This window comes from Varanus komodoensis, unplaced genomic scaffold, assembly GCF_004798865.1.
Source record: "Varanus komodoensis strain SLA01 unplaced genomic scaffold, ASM479886v1 scaffold1, whole genome shotgun sequence".
NCBI classification, from domain to species: Eukaryota; Metazoa; Chordata; class Lepidosauria; order Squamata; family Varanidae; genus Varanus; species Varanus komodoensis.
This window is the reverse complement of record NW_025335268.1, coordinates 58,081,854-58,094,624: the sequence shown is the minus strand read 5'-3', so window position 1 is coordinate 58,094,624 and position 12,771 is coordinate 58,081,854. Positions and strand designations below refer to the sequence as shown.

At 37.2% G+C, this 12,771-nt stretch overlaps 1 protein-coding gene across 1 annotated transcript in view; it reads left to right on the top strand.

Moving 5' to 3' along the window:
- Positions 1 to 11,562, top strand: part of AFG1L (AFG1 like ATPase) — an 80,300-nt gene extending 68,738 nt beyond the window's left edge. The window contains exons 11-13 of the mRNA XM_044421191.1: positions 1,561 to 1,701; positions 4,666 to 4,779; positions 6,823 to 11,562. Coding sequence (XP_044277126.1) covers positions 1,561 to 1,701; positions 4,666 to 4,779; positions 6,823 to 6,957 — 390 coding nt within the window. The 3' untranslated portion in view covers positions 6,958 to 11,562. The remainder of the gene's footprint in view (positions 1 to 1,560; positions 1,702 to 4,665; positions 4,780 to 6,822) is intronic.
- The last annotated feature ends 1,209 nt before the right edge of the window (positions 11,563 to 12,771 follow it).

Below are 12,771 nucleotides of genomic sequence, written 5' to 3'. Positions count from 1 at the left end.
GCACAATCCAGCTATGCTATCTGAAAGACATCAGATGGTTGCAGAGAAGTCCAGTGCAAAAGATGCAAGCGGGATCCTTGGTCAGCCATTTCAAGGGAGTGAGAGCATTGGGAGATTGCAGAGCTGAGTTCGTTTTACTCTTGGTGATGACAACCGGTAACCAGTTGGCACTGCTGCCTCAGATATTGTACCCTTTGTTGGGGTTGCCCGAAGGTGCAAGTCACCACACAAGTATAGCCCCAGTATTATAACATGTACCTCTGAATAAACAGGCATAAAATTGGCATCTATGCCTAATAAATATATTTAATGGTGTGGAAAAACTCTGTCCTTAAACTTTGAGTCTGTCTGTACCCCCAGCTCACTGAATCTTAGACATGGAACACTAATTTTTGGAATCAGAAATAAAGCCTGCGTCTCACTATCTTGTATTACTATTTCATTAATTAATTCCCAAATGTGGCATGGTATACTGAATGATCCATGAACCTTCCTTTTTTGTTGTGACTGCTATTTTATAAAAAATGTCAATCAAATCTGTCGGGTTTTAGTTTTAGATTATTTCAGGGATGCATCTACTCATAAATTACAGACTATTTCATATCCATGAATACTGGTGAATTCCCTTCACCAGTAGCTGGAGCTTCATCAAGTGATTTAATTAGATTTTGTTCACACATCAGTTATACATCTGATATTATTGCATTGTGCTGATATGTTGCTACTAGATCTGTCAATTTCTTGTAGCCACTGTGTCATTATGTTTATGGACAAGGATTCTTTTCTTTCCAGATACCATCATTCAGAGAAGATATTTCAAGAAAGTGAAGAACTTGGAGCCAAACTAAATGTTATGTTAAATGCATGACTTTTTTTTTTTACTTTCAAAATAATTGCCACGGGGGCAGGGAGCAGGAGGGATCAAGTCTGGGAGCCCTATCATGGTTCTGGTGAGAATTCCTTGCCCTGAACCTACTGTTTGCCCCAGAAGAGAAATCTGCCTTAGTACTAATGGTTGCTTTCCTTCTGGAGAAAATATCAACTTTGGAAGAGGGACTATTTCCACTTGTACAGCAGCATTGAAGTAAAAATTATATCCTCCTTGCTTTATGCACCATATACCCAGTCATAATCAGCCCATCCCCATAGCTATTATTTTGTAAAAAAAAAAAAAAGTCTTCAATGCATTTAACATTACTTCTGGTTTAGCATTGGAAGAAGGAATTGTTCTAGAATTGCTCCTCCTTAATTAGGGGAAGGGAAGTACCTGATTTGACTAGAACTCACAAGGACATTTAAATCTTCATGTCCAGTTCTCTCTCATTTTCAAGATGCCAGTACAAATTAATTTTCAATTTTGTTTGGAGAGCATAAAGTTAAGCATAGCTACCAACTAGAGGAATTCATCACTTTGCTAACACAGACAGACCCTGCAACTGATGCAAATAGAAAACATCATAGGGTATTGCTCTACTGTAATAGTATGATGGCATTTTAAAATATGATGTACCACTATCTGTAGGCTTTCTGGTGTATTACATTTCTCATTTTCTGTTTCAGCCACTTGGAGCCAGTGATTATTTGGAAATAGCCATGAATTTTGACCTAGTCTTTGTTCATCACATTCCTATATTCACAATGGCAAAAAGGACCCAAGCTCGACGCTTCATTACTCTTGTTGATACTTTTTATGATAAGAAGGTAAACATTTGGTCTGTAAGTTTGTTCAGCATGAATTCACCTTGAATTGTTCTGGAAAATACCAGGATAAGTGTTAGTCTATTTTGTAATGCAAATTAGAGAATTCTGGGTCCTCTTATACATGCTGGTGGCTTTGGAATCTAGGTGTAAGATGAAGGTAGAGTATACAAACCATAGAACAACTTGGTTGGCATAATCTAAGTATACCAAACTCTTAGTGTCTGGTACACTTAGCAATGTTGAAATCACTCCTAAGTTATGATCATTACAATCATTTCAGGTGATGGTTCTGTCTTGATTTTCTATGTTTTCCATTTATTTTACTCAAATGTACCCAATACCACAAACATCTCTCTGTCATTACTGTTCCAAAATGAACAGATAAGTAAAGTGTTAATGCATTTTCCCCAAAGTGATATTAATTTTAGAAGAAACAGCCACCTTCTACTTTAGTCTGAGTTATGGGACCTCTAATGAAATAGTAATGATAAATGCAGCACTTAACTTGGATTTACAAAGGTTTCAATCATGGAAGCAAAATCAGCAATACTAAAACAACTAAAAAAGGCTCTTTGTATTTAAGCTGATGTTTTAAAAAGTAATGGAAGACATTAAGCTTCACCCTATGTGTGATTATAGGCACACACTTAAATATTTATGCAATCAGGAAATATCGATTGAGATTAAAACCATTTTCAAGAATGTCCTAGGAAAGAAATTCATCCCCCCCAACCCCCTTCAAATCTGTAAGATAAATGGGGTCTTACCCAGATGATCATTTATCTGTTTGGTTTAGATGTTACTCATTTGTTCTGGTTAGGGATGGGGTGAAATTAATTTGCCTTGTATTTTGCTAGGAACTGACCCCAAACTAAAATGTGAACCAGAACATAATTACCTTTTAGGTTTTGCATTTTTCAAAATTCTTTTGATGTAGTTCTCTTGTCAGGAAATGCATAGAAAATGTGCACAAAAATATTAATTAGCATGCAGATTTTCTTTAAAAAATCTTGTACTCGGAAAAAATGCAAACATGATAACCCCCCCCCCCAAACAGACACATTTGCTTAGTTCAGTTGGATCCAGATGACCTTCCTTAATGTAATATTTCCATTACAGGTGGTTTCCCAGCAGCTAGATATCAACAATATTTCTCACTGGATAAACACATCACAGAGTTTATCCTATCCCATCCATAAACATTGCTTCAGAAGTGTCACACAGCTTGCTAGTATTGACTGTGACCTTGCAAGGCCAGCCATTCTGAACAGCATCACAAATTATGGAACTCCTTTGACAGGAAGGTTACAGCAGCGCTCTCATTGTTGGCCATTGGATGGCTGATTCAAAATTACAGTCTTCTGCCAAGCTTTTTTTGATTTAAGGTTAGGGTTAGGGTTGTATTTACCCTGTATTTATACAGAAAAGTTCCTACAACTCGCAGCATTCCACAGTCAAAATACATGGGACTGTACCCTTAAACTACTTTTTTTAGACGGTTCCCCTGTTTTATTATCATATGTTGTACCTGGGTTATTTATTTTGTTTGAAACTGATAAATTTGATTGTGCTTATGGCTTTATTGTATATTGCCTTGAGCACTCAATGCATGATTTAGAGTTGAGTAGTGCAACTCTTCTTATATTGTCCCTTACAATACATTCTCTCTGTATATACCTGCCTGCGCAAGCGTGTAGATGCCATAGATGGAGAACTGGAGATCTGCCCAGCTAGTGAAAACCAAATAAAAGGTTTCGCACTTTGGATGACTTCTCTTAGGGGGAATCAGAAAACATTTCCTGTGCCCTACGATTATTTTGGGCCAAGAGTTTCACATAAATACTACTTTCATGTAGCGATCAAGGGATTTTCCTCTATGTCTATGTTGCATGTTTATTTACTAGTCCATTCTATCTTGTGCCCAAATTAATTTTCAGAATTGTTTTATATGTGTACAAAACTGTTTAAAATAGATTTTTAAATGCATTTATTTATTTCCAAGATTTATATACTGCTCTGCATCTAAGCAAATTCTGGAATAGTGAATAATAGAAGATAAAAAGAATAAAATACCATATTGAGATTTTGGCTTTATGAAACAGAATACTAATAAAAGTCATAGCTGACCAATAAAGGAAAATGGAAATATTTTCTGGAGGCTCTAAAATCTACATAGTGTTTAGGGCTGCCTGACTTCCACCAGCAGGAAGCTTCAAAGAAAGAGAGCCAGCATATGTTGAACAACCAGGAGCATGCCTTCTGATTTCCTCAGTGATTGGGATGATTAATAAAGAAGAAGATGCTCCTGCAAGTATCTTGGTCCCAAGTTGTTTGGGGCTTTATACAGTAGTACCAAAACATTAAACCTGGTAATAAATAGGCAGCCAGTGCATTTCCCTCAGCAATGAATTTGCATGCTGAAAAGGAACAGCTGCTCACAACAGCCAAGCTGCTGCGTTCTGTACTAGCTCTACCTTTTGGACCAGCCTTAAGGGCAGCTCATATAGAGCACACTGTAGTAATCTAGTCCCAAGGTTCCTAGTGTCTGTACCTCTGTGACCAAACTATTACTGTCCAGGAGAGAGGGTAGCTGGCAAACCAATTGAAACCAGTAAAAGACATTCCAAGTTGCCACGGTCACTTGGACCTCAGGCAAATAACGATGGACCTAGGAAAACCTCCAGGCTATGAACCTGATCTGGATGAGGCTGCACTCCCTTTGAAAGAACAGACAATAAGGCTATTTCCCAAACTTGGGAAACATTCACCCAGAGGGCTTCCATCTTCCCATGATTCAAATTCTATTCATTGGCCCTCATCTAGCGCATCACAGAGTTTAGGCACACTGACTTGCACAGCCTCACCTGAAGCTGCCTGTGTTTTAAGGAACAGGTTTCACCTAATTCAAATGCAGGAATAGGAGCTGTAAGTGACAGCAACTTTAGCTATTTGCCTCTCTTCCAGGTGCGTATTGTTTGCTCTGCAGCAGCTCCGCTCCAAAGAATATTTGTTCTAGAACACCATGATAGTGGACTGGATGAAAGCAGGGTGATGATGGACGATTTGGGGTTGAGCCAGGTAAGCACTATGAACATCAGTGCCTTTGTTGTAAGAGAGCATAATTGTTTTTCCTCAGAGTATTGGCACTTTTGTAAAGCAAACCACCAAAAATTATTTAATGGGTCATTCTGTAGCTTTTTGGCAGGATCCCTGCAACACTTTTTCTTCCTTTGATATTTAATGCAATGCTATTCATAAATGGTTATTACCAATCAATTTTAGCATAATTCTAGAGATACTTCCTATCCTCATTATGCATATGTATCTAATATGTTAGAAATATTGGGTCAGGCTGATGATTTAACACAAGTTCAGATTCACTGGGACTTCATTTAGCTTTATATGTAGTATTTGTTTTGTTCAAGACACCATGATCAGAATCAGTTTATTGTCCCATAGAAGCAGCAATGGGCATAGGGGTGCGCAAATCTGTTAAATTATGTTAATTTTAAGTTTGTTTCCACATCAGTTTTTGAGGAGTGGGGGGACGGGTTTAAGTACATATGAAAACGTGTAAGCATTTTCATGCATATTTCTCCTAATGGATGTTTTTGTACATACTTCTAATATACTAATTTATGCAAGTGGTTTTCCCATATATAAATGCACTTTGTGTGCATTTTCCTTCAATATATGCATTTTATGCATACTTCTATTGCGACATATATTTGTGCTACACATTGTTTGCAAACTGCATCACAGAATTGAAAAAAGTGAAGCTGTCATGGTCCAATTCCATTCTGGTATGAAGGTTAGGAATGGGAAAATTTGCTAAATATGTATTAAAATTCGAACCAAGTTAATTTCTCATGCATCACTGACTATATGTTATGAGTTCAGTACAGAAGGAAGCTGATACGGCTTGTCAAAACTTGTGTATCAAGCAAATGGAACACTTCATTATAGTTTTTCAATATATCCATATATTGAATTGGGGTCAGAGTATCTAAAGGAGCACCTTTTCCCATATGAACCTACCTAGCCCCTTAGATCTGCATCTGAGTCCCTTCTGAGGAAGCCTCCTCCTCAGGAAATAAGGAGGGTGGCAACAAGAAGGGGGTTTTCGCGAGTGGCACTTTGAGTTTGGAATGAACTCCCCAGAGAGGTTCACCTGCTGCCATCTTTATACTCTTTTTGGCACCAGGCCAAAAAAGAGTATTTTTTTAATTCCACTGGTATTTTAATAGAATGTGGTATTTCTTTTATGAAAACATGAGTTCTGGTGGATGCATTTTTATTGTTTTATTGTGTATTGATTGTGGTGTTTTATATTGTTTTTAATATTGTTCTTATATGTTTATTGTTGTAACCCACCTGAGGAGCCATGTGGCTAATGGGGCACATTGGAAATCAAATAATATATAATGTTTATGATTTAGAAATGTTGTCAGTCTCTGCTAGAAAAAATGAAATGAGAACTATTGAGTCTTGAATTATTGCAATCTGTGACAAATGACTACCAGCAATTGTCTAGTAAAAGTAAATTTCTGCAATAGGTACTATGTTTGCTTACAATAGATCCCTTGTATATTGATTGAAGATCAATGTGGCTTCTTATGATAACATAGTAAAAATATTGGATGTAGTTAAAATGTTCTTGAACATACACACTTTAGGCCTCTTGCTGCTAATGTTTTATTGTATGCCACTGACACACAATAACTCATATTCTTCAAAAGAATGTTATTAATCCCATGGTGATACCATATATGTTGCATAAAGAGAGCACCATGTTTTTGGATAGTACGCCAATGCAATTTTTATACCATTTATGAAACTGTGTTTATCTTAGTTATGGCATGTGCTGGAATGGAAATGTTTCTGTATGGTAGTGTGGGGAACAGTTTTATAAATCTGGACCATTAATTTCTAGTGCAGGGTAAGGAACCTCAGACTCACAGGCCAAGCCCCACATCCATGGAGTTCCTCTGATAGCTATGTCCCTTCTCCTGGCCCTATCACCTTTTCTGACAGCCACTGATACCAAATGTCCATTATTTTCTGTCTCCTTTTAGTACTTTCTACATCTTTTTTTTCTTGTTTGTTGTCATCCCTCTTTAGGATTCGGCTAAAGCACTTTCTATGTTCACGGGAGAGGAGGAGATTTTTGCCTTTCAGCGTACCATGTCACGACTCACTGAAATGCAGACTGAACAGTACTGGAAAGATGGGGACAGGAGCAAGAAGCCATTGTAAAGAAAAAGTGAACAAAAACAAACGCAAATAATAAATGAGAGGAAGAAAAGTTCCAACTTAAATACAAATTATTTTTTAATAGACATACTAACAAAATATTGCACTTTATTCGTCAAATCTTTTGCCTTTAAAAAAATTATTGTTAAAGAGTAAGACTTACATAATAATACATTGGTGGGGAATAGTTTTGTGTCTGTGTGTATGTGATTTTTTTCCCTAGCCTAAAAAGAAGTCTGCATTGAAAAAGAATCAAAAACCATTTTCAATGTACTACCTGAAAGAAAAGAAAGAAAAATGTGCACTGACAGATCAAATGCCTCATCTCTATATAACATATTTATCAAAATAGCCAGCAGGTACATTAACTGTATCTTCTAGCACCTTTGCACCTCCGGTCTTTTGGTTACAGATAAGTTATAAAATTGCACCTTCGATACTCTTGAATTTCTCTACATTGTTTTCTTCTAGCCAGCAATTGAAAATAAAAGTGGGGTTCTAGCCAGAAAAATGAAAAAGTCAATTAACTGGATAAGCATCAGAGTGAACCTGTAAGCAGAATAGGGTCTGCTATGACCTACAATAGGGTTCTGTGTACGCCAGTCCTCTCATGTAGGACTGGTGTACAAGATTTAAACTGGACTTTGTACAGGGTCTGCAAATAGACTTTGACTTAGCACTGCTAGAAGTTTCCTTTCTTCCCTCCCCACAAAGACACTTATCCCATATAATTATTCACAGGAGTGTTCAGTAGATACAAATTTGAACATTTCCCCCTCACCCCTGGAACTGTTGAACAGATACACAGATACAAGCTTTCAGTGTTTCTGTTTCTCCCAGTAGCTACTAATCCAGTGTAATATTGGTATAACATAGTCATGTTCTTACATACTCCCAGCAGCACAGAAAAAAGTAATGCTTGTAGGCATTCATAGTGATACAGGACACCTGAAGAAGGCCTTCTGTTGAAAATCTTCATGTATGTGGAGGCTCAGGTAAGAGGCAAGTCTTCTTTCAGAAATTCCAGTCTTATGCCTCTCTAGCCCATTACCGTATCCAGATGTTAGTTCAACATTTCCACAGCATCACTTGCCCTAGATGATGTGTAGAAATAGAGAATAGTGTTATCAGTGTACTTGTAGCACATAATTTCAAGTCATGTGTAAGTATTACCTGAACTTTTCTCTACAAATACAATCACCAAGTGAAGGTAATGCAAACATACCGTCGAATTCATGCATGCTAAGTTGCAAAACAACTACTACCAAAAAACCATTGTGTCCCATGGGATTTAAGCATGACTGACTCTTTAGATTGGGGTCCATGTTTATTATGGTTAGTCACTTCATAGTTTTGCATACTTGGAATATAGGACATATTTCTGTTCTGAACTCATTTCATAAGATTGCATTCTTACAGTGCAAGCATTCCAAACCTGAGAATGCATGGCTGCTACAAAAGGCCACCCTATGTTTGGTGCTTCATGGGGAAGCTGTTTATTTAATTTTATAAGTACTGTGATTGCAAATATTGAAATATTAGACTAGGCAGGGAAGCATCTGTATAGAAATTTTACATGCAGCAGTTACAGCAAATATTGTGGAGGATCTCTATCCCAAGATTAAATGCAGTTGCTTACTTTCATGCAAGCCCATGGTAAAAGATTTGTTGTTGCTTAATGACTGAAAAAGTAAGTAATATATCACAATAGGATAGTTTAAATGTCCTTTTAAAGAATTTTTTACTTGATGTATTATATTTCTGAGTACAGCAAGCCCACTTAAAATGGAATTGGCATGTGCCATTTTTCCTCTTGTATAATAAGACAGATCTATTTGTAAATAAATGTGTTATTAATTACAGAGAATTACTACAGCCACATTGATTCCAATTACCAGAATCTTAAAGTAACAAGTTTCATTATTTCAAAGTTGGCAACTCAAATCAGATGCATAAAATTTAATTTTAAATTGACACATGTGCATTTAAAGTAGTGGAGCTTGGTCCACCAAAGTGTGGGACATAATAAATGTATTTTATTTATTTGCTTTTAAAATGGTCTAAGAGTATTGATTGCTTCTGCTGCAACAGAAGAACACTGCTCCCCCTTGGGAAATGGAAATACTTACATATTCCTCTCCCATATACACCTGGCATTATTTCCATCTATTGTTCATGTTGTTTCTATATTTAGCTTGTGAGCCTCATAGGTTTAAAGCATCGTGTATATGCATGTTGCTTTATAAAAATAAGATTTTTGTCACATTATTTGCCCAATAGAATAGAAAACTGAGTAGGTAGGTCACGTAATCTTTTGATTCCATTAGTAACAATGGAATTACATCAGTGACAATGGCTTGTAAATCTGAGCTTGTTGTTATAGGTTTTTTTGTTCCTTAATGGTTACTAACTTGCATTCTAAACATCTGAACTTGAGATGTCTGCCAAAAAAATAAAAAAATGGAACAGCTGAAGGACATAGCTTTATATAGAGTCAAGATGTCCTTCCTGAGCTTCTGACACTGTGCAGACTTGAGGACAGAAAATGTGAACCGCCCAGAAAGCTTCAGCTGTTGGATGGTATAGAAATTAAATTCATACATACAGATCATATATACTTACATAAAATAAATTTCAATCAGTCTTGGTGACATTTCAAAGATTTCTTAATGTCCTCTATGCTCATATTCTTCTAACAATAAGATAGAATAAAGGACTGTATCATTTTATTTAAGGTATGGACAAAGTTTATAAAGTTTACATTGAAACAGTGATAGTTTGCATACATGCTGAAAAATGTACACATAGGGTTCAAGCTTAGATTACCTGTAAACAGAACAATTGTTTGAATGTCATTTGTGAAGACTAAATATTTAATTCATAAAATCTTGAAAAGTTGCTAAACTGTTAGAAACGAGGGTGATCTGAGGGTTAGCAGAGGACACTTGAGCACTGAACCAAGGAGGCTTCAAGGCCAGGCTGTGGTGTAGAATAACCAGGGCTCCCTCAGTCCTGTGTTGTGGAGGAGTCGGAATCCACACTCTGTCACTGATGCTTAGTAATCCATGTTTGCCCAGTGCTGCTTCTGTCTTTTCTCTTACCAGAGAATGTCCAATTTTTTGAGAAGGATGGAAGAATAATGTCCATTGATATAGATGCCCAAAGTGCTACTCTTCCATAATTTTAAGAAGTGTGTTTTTAATATGGGCATTTATTAATACTGCCAGACATATTCAAAATAATATTAGCTGTTTACACCATTCTTTTCTCTCCTTTTAAAGAAAAAACATATTTTAAGTAGCTTCAAAGCCTTCTCCTGGCAATACACACACACACCCCAATAAAAGAAAGAAAAATCATACAACCACTTAAATCAGTTTTCTGCAATCTGGGGTGTGTTGTGCTTCAATTATGCCTGGACTCAGGAAGAAAAGTGAAGGGAAAAGCATGGGAGCTAGACCTTAACAGTTTTCCTCAGCCAGACTTTCCCAGACTGCTGCTCTTCAGATGTTTAGGACCCCAACTCCCACCATCCCCAGCCAGCATAGCCTATGGACAAGAATTCTAGGTGTTGTGGTCCAAAACATCAGAAGAGCAGCAGGTTGGGGAAAGTTGACTTAAATAATATTATAGTGCTATGTTCCTGTAATGCAATGTTGAGAAGGGGGAACCCTGTTCAGTCACAGGCCTTTCTAGCAAATTGGCTAATGCAAATCACCAGAACTGTGTTTTTAATTGTTTTATTTCTATATGGAGAGATGAAAGCCCTTCTCAAGTAGTTCATAAATTACCAATAAATGTGCTAATGATGGAAGCCCCTTCCAGAATTTCACAGACAGATGTTGGACTACAGCTTTCCATCTCTGCACATTGGCCATGTTTCCTGGTGCTGACAGGAGCTGGAGCCCAACAACATCCAGTGAGCCACAGTTTGCTTACCCCTGCTCTAAACTGTAAACCTGTGTCTGTGCCCCACTGCAGGTGAGAGCTCAGTTGGGTGAAAGTTCCTCCATGCAAACGAAAACAATTCTCCAGTGAGAAGGGATTTAGTTTGGTCCTCTATCTGAGCCCCAGGTGGTCCTTCAAGGAGTCTTTTCTATGTCCCTTTACCAAGGGAAACAACTTGTGTGGGAACAAAGGAGCAGGCCTTCTCCCAGTGGTGGACTGCCTTTGAAATATCTTTCTGATAGGAATTCTCCCACCCCTGCTGCCCCCCAGGTGTCCTGGAGCATAGCTCACAGCATCCCTAGCCATTGGCCTTGCCGGTGGCATGGGATGGGCACTGAAGTTGAAAATATCTGGAGGGCACTAGAGGAAGGAAGGCTGCTATAGAAACTTGACTGGTGCTGATGTTACTCCCATTCTAGTGCCAAGTAAAAACCTATTTATTATAACTAGGCATGTGAATGCTGCAAAGCTAGTTTGTTCCGAGACTGTTGTACTGTTTTTATGTTTCTGAGGTTGCTTCACTGTACTGCTTTTGTGGCATGCTTTCATTTTTTTCATGCCTCTTGTATTCCACCGTGGTCTATTAGCATGAAGGGCTAATACACAAACAAGTTAATATGAAGCAGGTTGAACAATTTTAATAAAAATAAAGCAGATGGAGTAGTGTGTGTCAAATAACTTTTTGTGTTGAAATGAGATGAATAATTTCCCCTATATTCATATTTCTTTGTGACTCGTTATATTCTGTTGAGGTGAACATCAGATGCCAATTGTGAAAGCTCTGCTAATTTTGCTCGGATTTCCATATCAACTGCAGTGCTGAGAGCATGGTAAGTTATTTATCTAAAGTGACAAAGAAGTAAAATACTTCCCTTTCAACTTCCTAAAATGCTTTTATAAAATAGTTGGAAATGAATTAGTCTATAATTGTGGAACAGGAGACTTAGTGGAAGTTAGTTTGTTTAAAAATTTTCTATACTGTCTTACATTAAAAAAGAAAAATCAAGATGGTTTACAAGAAAATTAATAGAACATTAGAACCAGGCAAACAGTACTTAATTTAAAATACAATAAATAATAATATATATTAGAACTAACAATTAAAAACTGGGCAAATGAAAGGTTTTCACCTGGTGCATATCTGGAAATTTTAAACTCATCCATTCTGAAATATTTCCCATTTTATGTGAGGGACTGAACTGAATTCTACCTCATTTTCCTTTCCCTTCCCCCCTTGAATCATGAATACTCAGGGTTCATGAGGTCTAATTCATCTGCATTTTTTCAGCCTCACTAGAACTGAAAAATGTTGAATCTAGACTTAGCCATACTTAAGGGGGACCCATTGATCTGAATAGGTCTTAAACTAGTTGAGACAAACTTAAGAATGATCATAAGTGGACCTAGTCCATCTAAGTCTGGATCTTTTTCTTTGGCTTTTTTTTTTTTTTGTTTAATTCTCATAATTTCTTGAAGCACTATGTTAGCAACTTTTAAATTTTGATTGTAACACTTAAATGATAGCCTCCTTATTGATTTTCTAAGATTTGTTCATCTGGCTGTGTCTATTGCTCTGTTACCTATGGATGTGCAAGTGAAGCAGGATCAGACTCTCAAGAGCTCATCATCTAATGTCAAGGTCAGACCCAAACTGCCTTTCATTATCAACATATGCCCCATGTTGAATATCATTTTCCTATAAAAGCAACTGGATAAATACTCTAGTCCATAGAAAACTAGCCATGCTTGAGTCCACTTGAAATCAATGGGACAAGTTATTAACCATTATGTCCCAGCAATTTCAGTGGGACTTAGGCACAGCTTAATATTCTCTTCCTTGGAGCCTCTCAACTACTGACAACAAGCTGC